The sequence below is a fragment of the Panthera tigris genome, chromosome B1 (assembly GCF_018350195.1).
Source record: "Panthera tigris isolate Pti1 chromosome B1, P.tigris_Pti1_mat1.1, whole genome shotgun sequence".
In the NCBI taxonomy this organism is placed as follows: Eukaryota; Metazoa; Chordata; class Mammalia; order Carnivora; family Felidae; genus Panthera; species Panthera tigris.
The window spans coordinates 140,415,321-140,437,147 of NC_056663.1; the positions used below are offsets into that span (position 1 = coordinate 140,415,321).

The window sequence follows — 21,827 nt, forward strand, 5'->3', positions numbered from 1 at the left end:
CCCTGATAAAGATACTAAAAAACAAGGACAAATGGACTTCAAGTTTACCTGCTCCCCCAAAGCAACCTACTAACTGAATTTGGAGCAAAGTATCACTCCAACACACGCACACACGCACCACATAAAAATAAATTGTCTTTCAACCCGAAGACTGAGCAGAAGCAAATCCAGCTCCACACCAGGGGCTGCAGGGTCCTGTGCCCTGGGGCGCGGGTGGAGACTTGGAGATAGCAACGCACTACTCCCGCCCAAGCCTCGGCTGGCAGAACAGAGCCTCGATCCTGCACGATCTGACCCTCTAATGAGTCACTGGTCCAATCATGACACCACATCACTCACTAGGACGTTTTCTATTTCTTTCCTCGCGTCAAGGAGGGCTGAAAATGACTTGAACTCGTAATGAGAGAACTGTACCCTGGTCAGAGCTGCCAGCAGCGAGAAAAGCCGGTTTCAGAGCAAAAAGCCCGAGCTACTTTTTAAGAGCCCCTGCTGGCATAGCACAGGAGGCAGAACCGACAAGAGTAAACCAAGAGGGCGAGGAAAGAGGCGGGCGAGGACCGGGAGAAGCCACCGCCACACCCCAGCCCTCCCTCACCTGCCTGCCCGAGCCTCCCCAGGCGCCCATACCTTCGGCTAGCGACTCCTCCAGGGTGACCTGGTAGCGGCCGACCGAGAACACCCGGACACCCACGGACGAGCTACCGGAGCTGGAGCCGGCCCCGACCCCGCCGGCCGCGCCACCCGCCGCTCCGCCGCCGCCGCCACCGCCCTCCGACTTGGGCATTCGAGAGAACTTCTTCATGGTCCCGCCGGCGCGCTGGAGGGCGCGGGGTTCGCGCAAGGGCGAGCGAGAGAGCGAGTCCTCTGCCCGGCGCGCGGCCGGTCGTCCGCGAGGGGTCGCCGCCCCTCGCCCGTCCGACCGTCCGTGCGCGCTGCGGCCCGCCGAGCCTCACATCCCGCGCTCCCCCAGCGCACTGCCCCTACCCCGCCGCCCGCTCCGCGGCTCCGCTGCAGCTGCCGGGCTCCCGCAGAGGGCGGTGGAGAGGGCGGGGACGGGGCGGGGCGCGAGGGGGCGGGGCCGAATGCGGGGGCGATGCCGCCGCCTCCGCGAGAGCCCCGGGCTCCCCAGCAGCCTCGCTGAGCGTCGGGAGCGCGAGCCCGGGCGGGGGGTGCCAGGGAGGTAGGTGGGGAAGGGGGCGGGGCGGCCGGCCCCTCCGCCGAGTGGGCTGGACCTCTCCGGCCGCACACCCTCAAGACTGCAGCCAGCGGCGCCGCCGCGGGAGCTGGACCTACGCCGCTCGCCACTCGCGGCCGTTGGCGGTGCGGTGCCGCTGCCCACCGCTCTCTGAGGCCGGGTGCCCCGCGCAGGCGCGCTACCCGCGCCGCCGGAAGTGACGGTTCCGGCTTTTGTCACGTGGAGAGGGAAGGGGGGGGGGGGTGATTGTGGGGGTTGGGAACTTGGGCGAGGTCCGGGGCCTCCGGTCTGGGGGTCCCGGCCAGGAGGGTTCAGGTCAGGCCTGTGGGGCTCCGGCTTCGAGCTGGGGGTGGGGCGGGAACTGGGTCCCGCGGTGGCAATGCAGCGGGGTCTGTGATCTCGGCTAAGAGTTGGTGTGTCGCTCTGGATACTTAAAAATGCCGCCAACAACTTTGCCCCCGCTAAGGAACTTCTCGCTGCATTTCTAAGCCAGTTTTCCAGACCTCCCCTGAGAATCTTCTTCCGTTCGCCCACCCCCGAGCGTGGGAGGTGGGAGCAGCACGGAACTAGAGCGGATTCCAGTAACCCAACTTCTAAAGCCACCGTGTCACACTCTGTTAGCAGGCGCCTGTGCTGGGAAGCGTTTTTGCGGTTTAAAAATTGCTTAGGAGTACTTTCTAAAATCTCGTGTGCTGTGCAACAGCCGTGTGAGATATTCGGAACAGGTATTAAGTGCATTTACAGACCGTTCATCACCTTTGGCCAAGAGAGCTTAACCGACTCGCCCAAGGTCACACGGCTGGGTAGTGGCACAGCTGGGACTACAAGGTCCATCCTTTGATACTTAGTTTCATACTTTAGGCCATTCTGAAAAAGTAGGTTGAAAAACGGCAGGTTTACGACGGTTGGGAAGCGTTGAGTTTCCTCCAACGCTCTTCTAACAAAGAGATTTGCCCACTTAAAACAAAACAAAAAGCTCATTGCGTCCATTTCATAAACTGCAGAAATCCCAATGCCTACAGAATGAGGCAGGCAAAAGGAACATGGGTATAAGACGTTGGGGAATGTAAGAGAATGACAAATTACAGAGCATGTGTAAATAAAGCACCCAATTATCAGCTTTAGACTGCTTTCTACCACCCTGCCCTTGTGAATACAGGCCCATTGTGGCCAGGGGTTCCAATTAAGAGAAACCAGATATCTGGAATTTTTTTTCTAATATGGCATTTTCTAAATTTTTTAAATGTAGGCCAAATAAGCTGTGCCTGCAGGACTCTAGTATGCACCTTCTATGAAAGTCCATAAATGTGGTTCTATCCCAACCTCTATTTCTTTATCCAACTTATTAGTAGGATACAGGCAGATGTGCTTAGGCAAAAGACTTTGAGTTTAATAATCTTCCACTTTTCCTCCCCTCTGCTATTTGAAGAAAAGCTATTTCTGCCAATGCCAAAACTGTGCTCTGGATTTAGGCATCTTTGCTACATAACCCACTAAGCTAAAATTCTTCATCCAGAGACCTGACCTTTAAAGTACATTCCAGCTCAATGGAAGTCAGATTATATGTCAGATGATTGATGTGGTGTGACAATTGGGGATTTCCATCTAGAAATAAACTGAGCATTTTCCTTACTGTGGAGATTCACTGTGGAGTTTCATTTCTACAACATTTCAATGATCTTTTTCAAGCAGTCTAATGGAGAAATTTTGTCGTTCCATACAATTCAAAACTGGTATCAGCCTAACATACAAAGTTTGGGCTTAATGCAACCACACCTAATCGCAATACAGTAATAGTCTCCTATGATCACAGCAAATTTACCACAATTGCTGTGGCAAAGAAACTCACTTTTGTGTACCCAAGTAACCTGACTTCTGATATGGAGTTTGATAACTAGTTTAAGGCATAGGACCCTCTCAAAAATTATGTGTAACACCAAGTAATGTATACTTCAATTTTCCACCAAGCATGTAATAAAATTTAAATATTCTCTGATCTTCACCGAGTGTTAGTTCCGCAATATTCTATGAAAACCAATAACATATTATTAAGAATGCAAAAGTATTATATTACTAATGACAAGAGTGCCGAACGTTTGCAAACACTTTTACCAGAAAAGGTGTTAAAATTAACTATCACATTGTATCTTCCTACAACTTTGTGAACTGAGAATGAGTATTCTTGAACCAATTTGTAGGCAAAAATGAGACACTAATTCATTAAAAACTCTATTAAGAATTCTAGTCTTTAGTTTTGTACTCATTATTAAACCATGGTTACAGATGAACATCCAATTTGGCTTCCTGCCAGAAAATAAAATCTCTAGGAGAAAATGTATGGATGATGTAAATTCTGTTCCTCTAAAATACTGTCATCGAGGTAACTTATAGTAAGTACACAAATACAGAATGGTTTAATAAAGGTAAAAAACTACATTTCAGTTTTTTAATACATATCTCAATATTTCAAATGTTTATAGCTTTACTGCTATAATAGTAGTTGGAAACTAGCCATATAATGGAAGACTTTTTTTTTAATAGATTGCTTCAGTTTGCATAGTTTCATGTTACAATATTCTGATAAAGTCAACAGATCATGGGAGCCAAATAAAGAATTCCAATAACCCTAAACAAGAAGGATTTTGACAATGGAGGAAGGAGGGATTATTGTTGTATTTTTGTCTTCTAGTGGAAAACTATAACCTTTCTTTTTACTTTGACCCTCATCCACTTTACACCAAGGTGACTCTCAAAGTTGCATGGAGTGAGAAAAACTGACAAAGATCAAACAAAATGTGCTTATCCAAAAGGTTTATTCCAGTGCCATTATAAGCTTTATAAGTCATCTCTTCCAGTGCCTGAGTAATTTTTTTTTCTCACAAGTCAACGTTTTCCTTTGATGACATATCTTCTATTATTAGCCTCATTATGCTTACTGTTAGGAATAATTATTCTCCCTCCCTAACAATATTTATACCTGCATAAATACCCATATCTTTTCTTTCCAAAAGGGTAGCAGTCCTGAAATCCATTAGAATATAAACCTGTTTCCATTATTTTAAAATGTGTTTTTTGAGGTCACCAACATTTAAATCTTTTGTTAAAACTACTCGACATCATCACTATACCTTGTCAGAATTTATATACATCTAAGAAAAATCAATATGATAGTGTAGTTTAAAATATCAAGATGCTCACAAATATTCGTAACAGGAAAAATGACTTATTTGACGTGAAATACATTTCTATGATAGAATTTCTCCTAAAACTTGACCATGCTTTTTAAAAAGACTACAAGAGGTAGGCAACTTCACCACCAGAAAAGGCACTTTGATAGCCAACCCAGCTGAAGGTGGAGGTGGGAGGGGTAGGGAGAGGTTCCAATGGGTATAAGCACCTCAGGCTCATCTGTCATGGCAGGAATATCTTCCTGTCTAAAGAAGTATGTGTCCTAGTGGGATTACAGTCACACTCTTGGGTATATTCCTGCCTTCCCTCTTCTTGATACCTTTTGCATTTCCCTCCTTTGGCGGAACTCTACTACCCCGTTCCTACCCTGCTCCCAGTTCCATTTATATAAAACTTCGGTGGAACGTAAAATAAGAACTAGTTCTTATTGGACATTTGCAACATATCAGTGCTATTTGAAAGTGCATTACATGTATGAACTCAGTACAGAAGTGATGAGCTCTTAAGGTTGTACTTGTACCGTATGCTGCCTTCAAAGCTCCACCCAGCAATATGGTTGATGTTATGATCTTAGAAACTGCTGGGGGCAGAAAAGTAGCTCTCCTGGTTTGGGAAGCAGGTGAGCAGTCCCCATGGGAAAATATTGAATTCTGTCCCTGAACTGAACTAATGCTAAATTTCTACACTTTCAGCACATTCAAATATACACAAGCAAAACTGTATTCAAGTTACTATAAAGGGACAGAGAAAGCAAGGATTAAAACTAAATTCAGCTTTTGTTTCAATCCTTATCAAAATGTGCATCTTGTTTTACCCAGTCTTCTGCCAACTGTGGTAGAGACTATTTATTCATTGAATATGTACAATGTGTAAAAAAAAATGTATGAACCAATATATAACAAGAACTATACACTATGGTAAGAATCATGAAGTTTCAGAGCTAGAAGGGGATGTAATCAAATGCAGCATCTGAAAGAGAAACAGGAACATTTTTTGAGCACCTAGTATGTCTCAGGCAATATGCTTAACCCTGTATAAATGTTCTCTATGTATCCTCTAACACGGGAAGTGAATATTATTACTCCCAACTTGTGGTTTTCTCACTCCAGCCACCCTGAAACCTTCATTTCTTGCCGATCTGTTTCAGGCCCCAGTGCTCACTCCAGTTAGAATGTCTTGTTCTTTCTCACAACCACCTGACTTAATGGGTGACTCTGTGAAACTCTAGAACCACCTCCCCTGTAAAAGCTTTCCTGATCTCTGCCATTTGCCAGTTCCAGGTAGAATGGACTCATTTGTATCCCATACTACTCTTTGTAGACTTCCAGAACTACACCTATCAACCTATTACAAGGGCTTCCTTAAGTGCTTGTCTCCCTCTACTGACATTAAGAGGCTTAAGGGGAGGGACCATGTCACATTGTTTTCTTAAAATTTAGTGCCAAGCAATGTGCTTGACATATAGTGAGTATTGAATAAATGAATGAATAACTTACCCTAGAATCGGGTAAGTGGTAGAGTTGGGGGCTTGAGACCAGGCTCAAATCTCAGATGTGTCTGAAAACCCAAGCTTCTTAGCTTTATCTACATTTAAGTTTTGGTCCCTTTTAAAATAGGAAAAATACTGGGGCACCTGGGTGGCTCAGGTTAAGCGTCCGACTTCGGCTCAAGTCATGATCTCGCGGTTCGTGAGTTCAAACCCCACGTCCGGCTCTGTGCTGACAGCTCAGAGCCTGGAGCCTATTTCAGATTCTGTGTCTCCTTCTCTGTCTCTGACTCTCCCCTGTTCATGCTCTGTCTCTCTCTGTCTCAAAAATAAATAAACGTTAAAAAAAATTAAAATAGGAAAAATACTGTTTTTTACTTGTTTTTTGTTTTTTGTTTGTTTGTTTGTTTTGTTTTTTAAAGTGAGAGCTGGCAGATCAATGGAACAGAATAGAGAACCCAGAAATGGACCCACAAACGTATGACCAACTGATCTTTGACAAAGCAGGAAAGAATATCCAATGGAATAAAGACAGTCTCTTCAACAAGTGGTGCTGGGAAAACTGGACAGCAACATGCAGAAAAATGAACCGGTACCACTTTCTTATACAATACACAAAAATAAACTCAAAATGGATGGAAGACCTAAATGTAAGACAGGAGGCCATCAAAATCCTTGAGGAGAAATCCTCTTTGGCCTTGGCTGCAGCAACTTCTTACTCAACACATCTCCAGACGCAAGAGAAACAAGCAAAAATGAACTATTGGGACCTCATCAAAATAAAAAGCTTCTGCACAGTGAAGGAAACAATCAACAAAACTAAAAGGCAACCGACAGGATGGGAGAATATATTTGCAAACAACATATCAGATAAAATGTTAGTATCCAAAATCTATAAAGAACTTGTCAAACTCAACACCCAAAAACTAAATAATCCAGTGAAGAAATGGGCAAAAGACATGAATAGACACTTTTCCAAAGAAGACATCCAGATGGCCAACCGACACATGAAAAAATGCTCAACTCACTCATCATCAGGGAAATACAAATCAAGACCACAATGAGATACCACCTCATACCTGTCAGAATTGCTAACATTAACAACTCAGGCAACAACAGATGTTGGTGAGAATGCAGACAAAGAGGATCTCTTTTGCAAGATAGAAGGTAGGAATGCAAATTGGTGCAGCCACTCTGGAAAGCAGTATGGAGTTTCCTCAAAACATTAAAAATAGAACTACCCTATGACCCAGAAATTGTACTACTAGGTATTTATCCAAGGGATACAGGTATGCTGTTTTGAAGGGGCACATGCACGCCAATATTTATAGCAGCCCTATCAATAATAACCAAAGTATGGAAAGAGCCCAAATGTCCATCAATGGATGAATGGATAAACAAGATGTGGTACATATATACAATGGAGTATTACTCGGCAATCAAAAAGAATGAAATCTTGCCATTTGCAACTACGTGGAAGGAGATAGAGGGTATTATGCTAAGCGAAGTTAGAGAAAGACAAATATATGACTTCACTCATATGAGGACTTTAAGATAAAAACAGATGAACATAAGGGAAGGGAAGCAGAAATAATATAAAAACAGGAAGGGGGACAAAACATGAGACTCTTAAATATGAAGAACAAAGGGTTACTGGAGGGGTTGCGGGAGGTGGGATGGGCTAAATGGGTAAGGGGCATTAAGGAATCTACTCCTGAAATCATTGTTGCACTATATGCTAACTTGGATGTAAATTTTAAAAAAATAAAGTGAGAGCTTGGGGGTGATGTGAACTATGAGTATTAAATAATACACAATACCAATCATTATGCTGGATGCATAGAAATGTCAGTTCTCCTGCCTTATATCATCTTGTTCAAAGTTGTATTACATGTGACAGAGCTAGGATCCAAACTACCATGTTATCTTTTCATCACAGGTGCTTCCCAGATCAAATCTCGTGATTCTTATTTGGGGTGAGCTTCAGGCTTCTTAGCATTTATTAGTTATTTTATCTTTTTCTGTTTTGGAAGACTTTAAACTGCATTGTAGTAGAGGATAATATAGGCAGAGTTGGGGCACTGAAAAGCTTCAGGAGAGTAGGAACCATGGCTTCTTCATCTAAACGTGCCTGTCCCCTACTAAGTGCTTAATAAACATTGTGGAACTCAAGTGCATTGGTCAACTTAAACCTAGATGGTTTCTTGGACCTTCATGAATAGTCTTAAGGAAGAAATTCAGGTAGCTAAAAAACAAAACAAAGCAGGAAATGGGAAACTGCTCAGTGTATGGAACTATAAAAAAAGATATTCGATTCTAGAGTGGAAAACTTAAACAAAAGTGTGAAATCAGGACAGGACAAGCAAGAGTAACATCATCTTGAAAACTGGGAGTAAATCTGAAAGCCAATCTTGAGGCTATAATGGAAGCCTCGTCCCCCACCACTCAAAACACACAAATCCGCTCTAAGAGACTGATTTCTTTCCCACTGGTTGATTTATCTCACCCTTTTCCTTCTGTTCTTGCTGTTTCCCTGACCCCAAACAGTCTTTCCCTCCTCCTCATCTGCTTTAGACTTTTGCATCTCTCCCAGTTACAATTGACCAGAGACTAGGTGAACAAAGATAAATTTGACTGTACTACTGTTTAAAGGTAAAAGAGAAGTGACTATTCCATATCTTCCCTCAGAAAAATCTCTATGAAGTGTGACTGGATATTATATGAAAGTGATTTCATCATTTGTTTTCATCTTGGTGAAGATCAAACAACACTTTCATGCATATTTCAAGCTAAAATGAAAATTATATTTGTGTACCCACTTCTTAAATTATAAAATTTGCAAATTGATTTGTGTTGACCTTCTTCAATTATGTTGTTTGTATGTTGCTCTAAAAATAATATTCAAGGAAATCACTCTTAAAGTACAAGTATTCTTTTTTTTTTTTTTTTTTTGACCTTTTAGTTTTTCAGACTTCAGCACTATACCTTGTTCCTGTTCTCTCTCTTATCTGCTGACAGCAGTGGGCCTACTTACGTGGACAGATTAAAAATACTTTTCCCATTTACCATGACAACACCCAGCTAATATTTACTGATAAACTAGTAGCAACTACAGCATCTACAAAATGCAGGAGGAATTCGTACCCTTGAGTAAAACTTTAATTCCGAAGTGAAAAAGATTATATAGCTAAAATAAATTTGTATATTATTAACATGTTAAGTCCCCATTTGTATCCTTTTTATAGACAAGCACATTTTTTATAAGCTCTAAAAGTATACATTGTGTGTGTATAGTCAACTACACACTAAAATGTTCATTCTGTGTGGACAGACACCAGACGCAAAATTTACACATATACATAAACTTCTTTGGTCTTTGAAAACGTGTCTAACAATACATTTTAATCAAAATAATTATGAGAGATATTAATGCCAAAATTTCGTACTGAAGAGGATTAACCAACTATAGATTTGGCCCACTTAAACTTTAAACTTTCTTGTAAATAGATGATCAAAACCTTGAAAAATCAAGTCAAATAGCTAAATTGTCTCAAATCATTTCATATAACAATTTCTATTTTTGTTGAATTTATCACTTGTTTTGATAACATTTACACACAGCCTCAAAGACAAAGAGTAACTTTAGCAGCTTTTCTAGTCCTCTGTGAGTAATTAAATTAACTAGTCACTTATTGCAGGCTTATATACACATACACAAGCACACAACGTTGTACCAGTCACATAGGAAAATAGAAATAAGACATAAGATTCAATTTCTAAGCCAAACATTGAATCTAGTCAGTGCAGACATGTTTTCTCATGTTCATGATCATCCTATGCATTCTTTACATTTGTTCTGCTTCAGACCAGCATGTTGTCTCTTCCACCACTGTTAACTTTCTCACTTATGATCCATTAACTTTCCTATGATAATCATAATGAATAATTTTGGTTTCTTTAATGATTATCCTCTACAGTAATTCCTTGCACATCAGGGATAAAATTTAGTTGAAATGTATACTATGTGAGCATTTTGGATAAAAATAAGTACCTTTAAGAGGAACATCGGAATACCTGGCTGGCTCAGTTGGTACAGCATGTGACTCTGGATCTTGGGATCATGAGTTTGAGCCCCACATTAGGTGTAGAGATTACTTTGTATTTTTAAGTTCTATTTACTTAAGTAATCTCCACACTCAATGTGGGGCTTGAACCCATGACCTCAAGATCCAGAGTTACATGCCCTACCTACTGAGCCAGCCAGCTGTCCTGGGGGTAGAGCTTACTTTAAAAAAAAAATGTTTTAAAAGAGAAGCATCTTTCAGTTTAATAAAAATATTAAGAATAAAAACACATTCCCTTATTTAAAATAGGTTTCTTTAAAATTCTTCATCAGAAGGGGTGCCTGGGTGGCTCAGTCAGTTAAGTGTCCGACTTCAGCTCAGGTCATGATCTTGCACTTCGTGAGTTTGAGCCCTGCACCATGCTCTGTGCTAACAGCTCAGAGCTTAGAGCCTGCCTCAGATTCTATGTCTCCCTCTCTCTCTGTCCCTCCCCCACTCACACTCTGACTCTGTCTCTCTCTCAAAAAAAAATAAACATTAAAAAAATTTTTTAATTCTCCATCAGAAGAATATATCATTAGCAATTCCAGTAGAACATTCATTAATATTTCATGTTGTCACATCTCAACTCGAAAAAGCTACACTAATCACTAATTCAACTAATTCAATCTATCTGAATTACTAAGAATTTATAAAAATTTTCTAATTAGACACTAACCAAATCTTTAAATTCTAAACCTGATTTTTAAAAAGAGGTAAAACATAAGAGGTACTTGTACTTTTGTTATATGATTATCTAGGGAAAGTCTTTTATTCGCACCTACTGAGTAGGATACTTTAGAATGTGTAATCAAAATCAGCTTCATAACTATACTTTATTACGTAGTGAGTGTTGTTTATAGTAGCACTTTCAAGACAGTATGTTATGTTTAAGAAATACAATTTCTTATACAAGTTCTACTTGTTCTTGTCATGTAAAGCCGTGTGTTTTGTGAAAGAAATTGAGAAGAATATAGCTAGATTATTTCTGTGTTTTTTATTAATAAGAAGAAAAATAAAGATTGACAATTTCACATAAGTCATATTTTCTCAGATGAAAGCATGATGTTATATAAAGACAATAGTGTTGGTTATTTTGCCAAAATTCTAACGTCGAACATTTAATTTAGTAGACTCTATATAGGGTCAATGCATAATGCTCTGAAGACAAATTTAAGTTCTTGATGATGACACTAGTTTGCTTGATTTGTTGAGCATGTTAATATGTGGTATTTCTACTAGGAATTCAGCAAGAGCATAAAATAATCCTTTCTCCAACAAAACATTACCATCTCTCTAGCGCAATGGATGTTAGCAGAAGGGAAGAAAGTAAGTGTGAACAGAGAATTGGCATCCAACATTTACATGTGTAATTTATATTTTTGAATCCTAATATTAAGACTACCTTTTATAAACAATCTGGGCCTCTGTCAATTTGTGTTCAATTTAGGCATCATTGTTCAACAAACACTTATTAAGCCAACCACTGTGTGTGACTCTGCAAGGAATAGAGTGATTAATAAGCCACATTCTCTTTATTAAGGATTCAGAGTCTAATGAAAAGACAGATGTATTCATATGTAACACACAAGGCAGAATGCTAAGTGCTGTAATAAAGATAGGAACAGCTAAAGGAACATGGTGGGAGAGATCTGTTTTAACTAAGGTAAGAAGGAAGGGCACCTGGCTGGATCAGTTAGATAGAGCATGAGACTTTTGATCTCAGGATTATAAATTCAAGCCCCACATTGTAGAAATTACTTAAAAATAAAATCTTTAAAAAAAAACCTAAGGTATCAAGGAAGGCCTTGTAAAGGAGGTAGTATTTGAAATGATGGTGACGGTGATGATGGGTCCTGTAAGAGTGACTTAGTCTGCCCCATATCTCTCATCTCATTCCCCTTTAACATGTTCTGCTTTGTCTTTTTTCTACAGTACTCATCTTGAATTTATTTATTATACTTATTATTTATTTACCTAAAATGTGAGTATTCAGGCAAGGATCTTTGTTTTGTCTGTTGATGTACTTTGGTGCTAGAATGTGCTGGCACATTGAAGGTGCCAAATAAATATATGTGGAATGAATTAATGAGGAAAAAATATATAAGTTCACCATGGAGGCAGAAAGTGCAAGGTATTTTTTCAAATGATTAGGGGGCCAATATGGCTGGTATGAAAGACATGTGTTGGCTGTATGATATAAATAGGAAGTGATAAAGTGGCTTAAGTATTTTTCCTTCCTTTTCCAATAAGTAATAAAACCAATTTCTTTGTCGCAGAATTTCTCATCTGAGAAACTGATGGTTGAACTGTAATAATATGCATTTTACAAATAATTGTCAAATAAATTAAATAACATGAAGCTCTAGTTCTGAACTCGTTGTAATTTTTAGCTATTTTAGTTTTATTTGCCTATATTTTACCTTTACTTGGGCTTTGCTGCCCTGAAATTATACTCTTTTGCTAAAGTTGCCTCTATGCCATTTCAGTTCATTGTTTTAAAACAACTGAATTCTACAAAATACATGTATCCCCTGTATCAAATGATGTTGAATGAATGTATCCAACATTTGCCAAAGTCAGACGATATCTGAATGCAACATAACATGCAATGTCATGGTAAATACATGCTAATCTCAGCTGTCGCATCAACTAGCTTTTACTGTTCCAAATTGCATTAACTCATGGAAAAAGGTATTGTCTTAGGAATAGACCTATGCAGCTAGAATCACTAAAAATTCAATCCATGCTATGGTAGCAGGTTGGTGTCCATTTTGCAAATTCACCTTGTGAACAAATCCACATCCTTTCTATTCTTGTAATTCACAGGGTCACTTATTTACCCAACTGCTCATATTTTTCTTCCTGCTTATTTTTTCACATCAACATTTAGTAGTATCATGAACCATTTTGCTCAGTGTCTAGCTCACCCTTGTCCAGACTTTCTGAGATGTTCCAAATGCTCTGAATCCGTGCAGTCCTACATGGTAACCACTGGGAACATGTAGCTATTTTTAAGCATTCAAAATCTTGCTACTGCAGCTTAATAACTGGATTTTTATTTTGTCTAATTTTAACTAATTTAAATTTAAATATTCCCATATGCCTAGTGACTGCTATATTGGACACCAGAGACCTAGATATCATTGTTTCAGAAGATTCAATAATGACTATCTACTTATTTATTTGACATATTTATGGAACAAAATATATTGTATGGGTTTCCATTTCCAAAAACGTAAAGTAGAGATTTTTTTTTTCTGTTACTCTTTCCCTATTTCTCCCAGGACTTACAATATAAAACAAACTTGAAAAGACTGAAAAGTTGAGAGAAGGCAGACCAGCTAGGGACTTTGGGACCTGAAGGACAACATGGTTCTGAGTTCCCTGGGTTTTCTTTTTGCCTCATCTATTCAACATCTGTAGCTGAAAAAGCAAGCAACCCAGGATGCCAATGGATACAGACAAAAAAGCCTCAGCAAAAGCTTACTCTCTCAAACCAAAAGTTCTAGCAAGAAAAAATTCATTTCAAACATTAATTTCTTGCTTCCAAACTTCTCTACCTTTCTGTGGTACCAAACACCACAGAAAATACTGTAGTCCCTCCCCCACCCAGACTAGTGAAGGCTGAGTGAGGACTTCCATCCTCACCAAGCTATAAGGAGGTGCCAATCCCCAAGGTGGTGTCAGAGAAGGCCAACTAGCAAACCAGGACTTTCATCCTCACTGGCCTGTAATGAGTCCCTCCGTAGTGTCAATGGAGATGACATGGGGGGTTTGGACTTCCATTTCCACCCAACCATAATAAGACACTCTTTCCTCTCCCCACTGAGGTTGTGTCAGAGGGACGCCAGTGGAGTGTCAGGACTCTTATAAGCACTCATCAGTAATAAGGCTGCCACCTGTGATGCCAGTGGGGATCATATGGGGTGATGAAATTCCTCTCCTGCCAGCAGTAATGAAGAGTCTGTCCCCATAAGATGACAACAGAGGTTGAATAGAGAATATTGACTTCTACTTCCCCAAGCTGTAAGGATGTGGTGTTCACTCTTCTCCTGCCTGAGTGGTTTCAGAGATAGCTAATTAATACAGAGGGTTTAAATAAGATTCATAATCTTATGATACAAAAATATTTAGATTTCACTTTTTTTTAAGTTTATTTATTCATTTTGAGAGAGAGAGAGAGAGAGCATGAGCACAAGAAGGTTAAGGGCAGAGAGAAAGGGAGACAGAGAATACCAAGAAGACTCCACACTATCAGCAGCCAGGAGCCCAATTCAGGGCTTGAACCCACAAACCATGAGATCATGACCTGAACCGAAATCAAATCAGACACTTAACCAACTGAGCCACCCTAGATAGGTGACCCTAGATTTCATTTTGAAATTCACTTTCATTTTACAAATTACCAACAATGAAGAAGAGCTCAAACCAGTATTGCTTTTTCAGAGGTTCAGTAATAAATGAACCTCAATTAAATGAGTGAACACCAAACTCATATGAAAAAAGACAACTAATAGAAGCCAACACTAAGATGACAGAGATGTGAGAATTAATCCAATAAAGATTTTAAAGCAGCATGATAAAAAACTTAATGAGCAATTATAAACACACATGAAACAAATGAAAAATTAGAAGATATTGAAAATTAAATAGAAGGTTATAAAGAAGATCGGGGTATCTGGGTGCCTCAGTCAGTTGAGCATCTGACTCTTGATTTTAGCTCAGGTGATGATCCCAGGGTCATGGGATTGGGCCCCACATCCATGCTCAGCATGGAGCCTACTTAAGATTCTCTCTCTCCCTCTCTGCTCCTCTCCCTGACTTGTGCACACTCTCTATTTTCCTCTTAAAAAGAAAAAGAAGATCCAAAGAAGAACCAATTGGTAATTTTAGAAAATTGTAAAAAAAAATTTAATAATAAAAGTTAAAAATTCAGTGAATAAGCTCAACAGCAGAATGAAAGGGACAGAAGAAAGAATCCATGAATTGGAAAATAGAACCTGAAAAACAGAAAAAAAAAAAAAAAAGTGAATAGTCTCAGCAACCAGTGGAATCAAAACAAAAGATCAAACACTTTGTGTCATCAGAAGAAAAGGAGGGAGAAAGTGGGATTAGAAAAGAACCTGAAGAAATAATTACCGAAAACTTCCCAATTTTGGAAAAGGCAAAATTTACAGATTAAAGAGGCTGAGCAAACCCAAACAAAATAAGCCCAAATAAATCCATACCACAGCACATTAAAATTACACTTCTGAAAACTAGAAACAAAAAGAATTTGAAGGCAGCCAGAGAAAAGTGTTACTTTACCTAAAGGGGAAAAATAATTCAAATTATAGCAAATTTCTCTTCAGAAACTGTAGAGAAAGGAAGGAAGTGGTATTAAGATCTTTTAAGTGCTGAAAGAAAAGACTCATCAATCCAGAGTCCTATACCCAGCAAAAATATCCTTCAGGAATTAAGGAGAAATCAAAAAATGCTTAGAGATATGAAAACTAAGAGAATTTGTCACCATTCCGAGAGAATAGCTAAAGGAAGTTCTCAAAAAGGAATGATAAAAGAAGGAAACTTAGAACATCAGAAGAACATGGTAAGCAAAAATATAAGTGAATATAATTGGTTTCCCTTCTCCTCTTGAGTTTTCTAAATTAAGAATGATGTTTGAAGCCAAAAATTATACTGAATGGTTATCCAAAGGAAATATCTAAGATATTTATACTTTAAATAAAGGAGATAAAGGGACATACAGGAAGATAAATCTCATACCATATACAAAAATTAACTCAAAATGGATCTTGGGTTCAAATGTTAAACTTAAAACTATAAAATTTTTAGAAAAAAAAAGGTAAAGTGTTAGGAATAAGCAAAGAGTTCTTAGATTTGACAACAAAAGCATGATCAATTGAAGAAAAATTGTTGAGTTAATTTTTGCTTGTGAAAAATTGTGTTAAGATTATGAAAAGATAAGTTCCAGACTGAAAGAAAATATTTATAAGCCACACATGCAATGAAGAGCTATATCTAGAATATATAAAGAACTTTCCAAATTCAATAGTAAAAGAATAAACAGTCCAATTGGAAAAATGGACAAAAGATTTACACAGACATTTCACCAAAAGGATATAAAAATGCACATGAAAAGGTATACAACATCTTCAGCCATCAGGAAAATGCACAATTAAACTACAATGAGGTATCAATACATACCTACCTGAATGGCTAAAAAAAATGGTAATACCACCAAATGCTGGCAAGAATACAAAGAAAGGGAACTACTCATACATTGCTGGTGGGAGTGTAAAATGATATAGCCACTCTGGAAAAAAAGTTTAGCAGTTTCTTTAAAAACTAAGCATGCAATTACTGTACAACCTAGCAACTGAACTCAATTGAAGACTTATGTTCATATAAAAACCTATACATGACTATTTATTCGTAATAGTCCCAAACTGAAAACAACCTGATGGCCTTTAATACGTGAATGGTTAAACAAATCGTGGTGGTATCATGGAAAACTATTTAATAAAAAAGAAGGTGCTATTTTTATATTCAGCAACCTGTATGAATGTCCAGAGAATTATGCTGACTGGAAAAAAAGCCAATCCCAGAAGATTATATATTATAACTTTAGGACAAATCATTTTGTATATAACATTCCAGAAATGACAAAATTATAGAAGTGTAGAACATATTAAGAGGTTTCCAGGAGTTGGAGGGGTGGGGATAAAGGGAAGTAGGTCTGACTACAAAAGAACAACGAATAACATGAGGGTTCCTTGTAATGGAAATGCATATATATTGACTGCATCAGTGTCAATATCCTGGCAGTGATATTGTACTGTAATTTTTTTTTCAACGTTTTTTTATTTATTTTTGGGACAGAGAGAGACAGAGCATGAAAGGGGGAGGGGCAGAGAGAGAGGGAGACACAGAATCGGAAACAGGCTCCAGGCTCCGAGCCATCAGCCCAGAGCCTGACGCGGGGCTCGAACTCAGGACCGCAAGATCGTGACCTGGCTGAAGTCGGACGCTTAACCGACTGCGCCACCCAGGTGCCCCTGTACTGTAATTTTATAAGATGTTACCACTAGGGGAAACTGGGTAAAGGATACGTGAGACCTCTCTGTATTATTTCCTACAACTGCAGGTGAATTGACAATTATCTTAAAAGGTCTAATTAAAAATAAACAAATACATTGCATGAGCCAATTCATGTTCAGCATTAATATTATTCAATTTTAATATTTTATTTAGTAAAGAGGGGAGCCTGGGTGTCTCAGTCGGTTAAGCAACTGACTTCACTTCAAGTCATGATCTCTCAGTCTGTGAGTTCAAGTCCCAGTTTGGGCTCTGTGCAGACAGCTCAGAGCCTGGAGCCTGCTTCAGATTCTGTGCCTCCCTCTCTCTCTGCCCTTCCCCGACTCATGCTCTGTCTCTGTCTCAAAAATAATAAATAAACATTTAAAAAATGTAAAAAAAAGATTTAGTAAAATAAAATGAAACTTTATAACCTTTTTGCTTCTAGCTGACACTTAAAATGGATTTATCTTAGTTTTATCCTTCTTAATACTTTAGTTCAGAAGGATGTCTTCTTTGATTTAGAAGAATTACTACTCTATTGTTTAGTATTATTGCTGTCTAATCTGATAATTAATTATTAGTTTTCCTGTAGACAATGTTGATTTGAGACGTGTTCCTTTCTTTAGCAGCTCTTGGAATATATATCATATTCAAGCCTTTGAAAAGTGTATTCTCCAATTTGTCAAGCAGAGAAAAGAATGACTATTAGATTATTTCTCTTCTATCACCACTGTTTTTACTTTTAGACTAACTATTGTGTTTTAGGTTGTTGAGTGATTTTATTTCATTCATCATCCCAGTTTTCTTTTTTTTTTTTTTTTTTAATATTTATTTCTTTTTGGGAGCGAGAGAGAGAGAGAGAACATGCATGTGCACATAGGAGAAGCAGAGGCAGAGGGAGACAGAAAATCCCAAGCAAGCTCTGAGCTGTCAGCACAGAGCTGGATGTGGGGCTTGAATTCATGAACTGTGAGATCATGACCTGAGCCGAAAACAAGAGTTAGACGCTTAATTGACTGAGCTACCCAGGTGCCCCCAAATTTTCTTTTAATAAAAGTAACTGACAGCCTAAAACCAAAAAAAAAATTAATACATTTTCTTCAGAAGAGTTGCTCAGTAGAACAAATATTCCCATTCTGTCTATTCATTCAACAAATATTTACTGAGTCTCTATTATGTACCAGGCACTATTCTAGAGGTTGGGAAAACAGTAGAAAACAAGAGAAATATCCACACCCTCATGGAGTGTTCACATTCTAGAAAGAAGATATAAACAGATAATTAAGATATATATAACATGTATGTTAGGTGGGGATCAGTGCTATGGAGAAGAAGGCAGAACAAGGGACTGAGGAATGTCAGTGCTAGGTGCATTATTAAATAGTGCCATCAGGAAACTCTTGTCTTATTTCTAATAGTGGGCACTTACACTGTAGCATGCTTAAATGCAAATTTTCCAAAAGTGATTATAATTCACAGTAAAAGACTATGCATATAGAACAGGAATTTGCAAATTTTTCTCCACTGTGATTCATGTGACTAATAATATTCACATGTATCACACACTCCCATAAGTGGACCAGTGGTCAGTGAGACTTCTTGTGTGCCATGTGTATATCTGGCTATAATTCCACTTTGTTCTTTCTCGGGAAAATTAACTCAAATGAGTGAGAGTGTATGTTATTGTGATTGTCTTAAATCTGAATATGTTTAGAATTCATCGTTTTAAAAATTCAGTACTTTGTTGCTTTCAATATACAACTGATTTCATCACATTTGCATATTGAATCATTGGCATGAGAGTAATGGTAACTGCATATGTAGAGTTATATCCAATTGGTAGCTCACAAACCTCCTACCTGTTCTTAGGAAATAGGTAATCATAACACTGTTCTTACAAATAGAACAAAAATTTTGAGACAAAAGGCAAAAATTATGGAGTCAATAGTTTTAGAATAGTTTCAGGTGAACACTCTTGATGCATATTTCAACAGAAGCTGAAATTTTGGCATTAAAGGAAGCAAATACTCAGTAGACTGGATGACTGAATTTTGCTGCCTCAGGGGGCAAATTTTCCTGGCTTAAAAGTTAAATAAATCAATTGTTATTCTATTGCTGCTCAGTATTACTATTCACTGGTTCAAAGACATTTCAAATGAGAAAATATCAAGCATATAATTGCATCCAGCCAAACAAAGTCCAAGGTAAAAAACCCTCACTATTAGGAATTTCTTTCAATGCCGTAAATGTTTATGAAGTGTCCACAATGGGACAAGCACTATGCTACCTACTGGAGGCCAAAGAGAAAATTAAGATAAGGTCTTTTTTTTCTTCCTTTCTTGATTTGCAATAGATCTAGCTTTTATTGGTTAGTACACAGCCCAACAGTGTTAGCTTTGATATTGCCTATGTGGTAGACCTATCATGAGACAATGCAATTAGATCTTAGCTTAGAAATTTTCAGGAGGAAAAACTTCTGATAAAATTAATGATGATGTTAAATTGGTAATTTCCATTTGAAGGGATAAGGAAAATGTGGGTCAGGGGTGTAGGTGAGGAATCCCTTGGCTTCGCACTCAGAGGAGCCTGTGGAGCTATGCTGGTCATCAATCAAAATCCCAAATCCTAGTTTCACTTTGCAGCTTCTTAAACTGTCCATAATCCCATCTTCCTGGTTTCACCTAATAGGTGCTTAATACATTGTTGCTGAACAAATGAAGCAGTAAGTCCAGCATCCCAGCTGAAAGGTAATTCTCCAAGATCCTGTAACCCAAGTTCAAAACCTGCCTAATGCTTTCACTTCCGGGGTCTCCCGAAATAGTTGCTGACCCCGAACAGACAACTGTGGGAGCCACTTGTTCAGGCTTTTGCCCTCCATGGTATACTACTTCTTCATAGAGCTCCATAAACCTCCATCTTATTTATTTTAAGATTTTTCTTTCAAGTAATCTCTATACCCAACATGGAGCTTGAACTCACAACCCTGAGATCAAGAGTTGCATGCACTGCTGACTGAGCCAGCAGACACTGCAGGAAACGCCCATTTCAGAATGAGAGTCCAGAAGCAGAAATTAGAGCTTGATAGTCATTAGAACTTCTTCAGGTAATTTAGCTACTTGACAGAGATCTAGTCACCATTTTTAATGGGCAGGTTTGTGTAGAATGAAAATAAAGGGAAAGTTCGAACCTCACTTCTTCTATCTCCTTTCAGCCTTGGGGGCTCAACTTTGTGGGTGAAATGGGTTCTGAGAGTCAACAATAGATTCAAGCATTGCCATCAGGACTTTCAGCTTCCCTCCATGAGTGAAGGAAGTTGAGCATGATCTTTGATACCTAATTAATGAAGAAGACTCTTGAAACTTACCAGTCTGTCAATCCATTTTCAGGAATAAAATTTAGTTTCGTCATGTTTCTTATGCAAACCTAAGTCATGATGGGAAACTACTCAATGTGGTACCTGATTTCTCTGTATAATAGGTTGCATCTTGGTCTACAACGTAGATGAGGGGTTCTCTGAGGTCCCTACCTCAATGCTTGCCTTTCAAAAGCATTAGATGATCTTTCTTAGCTCTTTGGCTTAGAGATAGAAAGCTACAGTGGGATTTCCTGAAGCTCAGGGCTGAAGCCACAGATCCCTATTCTGTTTCTGTCCCCCTCAACACTAAAAAGGTAGTTTAATTGACTGTTCACTCATTTTCCTTCTAACCAACAGAAGATGCCACTTAGAATATCTTGAATTTGGAAATGGTGAACATATGCTTTAGACTTTATTCTAATCTTGGGCATATGTTCCAGAGCGAGCATGAGAGAGAGAGAGAGAGAGAGCTATCTGCTGAGGTTGTTGTGGTTGATGAGAACTCTTCTGTCCTCCCAAAAGAAAGCATAATTCTGGTCTTAACTGGACTTTGTGGTGGCAAGGAAGTTCAGTGATGTAAAATATTTTCGTATGTTGATAGTTTGGAAAAATGCCACATGAATGATACTAATTCTTAAAACTTAATCACTACATGTCCAAATGTCCAAATTACCATCTTTGCCTATTGTTATTTCACATCTATGTTTAATGGCAAGCACACTTAGTCAATCCAAGTATAGCCTTGTAGGTTATCTCATGGTTGAGCATCCTCATCGGTCTTCAATGTTTATTTCCAGCAAAAGAAAAGATGCATGTGTCATGAGCAATATAAAATTAGGAATTCATTCATTCTTTTAGTAATGACTATTTGTTGAGTGTTTACTATGCACAAAACACTGAGTTCAAATTTATTCTGGAGGCTTTTTTTTCCTATTTACTGTTCTTCATTTGTCATGGATGATTGAACTGGCTACATTGGAGTTTATACTTTACTTGTGTGATCAGACTTTATTCTCCTTTGTCTATTTTATTTTCCTACATTAGCAACAATGGCTACAGTTATGTCTTTTGCTTTAAGTATACATTTCTGAGTGCGAGTGATTTGCAAGTATTTAGAATTTTAAGTCATACACTACCCCTAAGTTTTCTCATTTGTTAAAAAGGAGAGGGGTGCCTAGGTGGCTTAGTCAGTTAAGCATCTGACTTTGGCTCAGGGCATGATCTCATGGGTTTGTCAGTTCAAGCCCCACACCAGGCTCACTGTGCAGGCTTACTACTGGCAGCACAGAGTCGCTTCAGATCCTTTGTTCCCCTCTCTCTGTCCCTCCCCTGCTCACTCATGCTCTCTCTCTCTCTCTCTCTCTATCTCTCAAAAATAAATAGATGTTAAAATAAAGGAGATAAAATTTAATACTTGTT

At 38.9% G+C, this 21,827-nt stretch overlaps 1 protein-coding gene and 1 pseudogene across 4 annotated transcripts in view; one reads left to right on the forward strand and one right to left on the reverse strand.

Moving 5' to 3' along the window:
- BMP2K (BMP2 inducible kinase) overlaps window positions 1-930 on the reverse strand; it is a 128,647-nt gene extending 127,717 nt beyond the window's left edge. For all 4 annotated transcript variants that reach the window (XM_042984321.1, XM_042984319.1, XM_042984320.1 and 1 more), the window contains exon 1: window positions 628-930. In XM_042984321.1, the coding sequence (XP_042840255.1) occupies window positions 628-802 (175 nt within the window). In that variant the 5' untranslated portion in view covers window positions 803-930. The remainder of the gene's footprint in view (window positions 1-627) is intronic.
- Window positions 931-11,277: 10,347 nt separating this feature from the next.
- Window positions 11,278-21,827, forward strand: part of LOC102951908 — a 31,417-nt pseudogene continuing 20,867 nt past the window's right edge.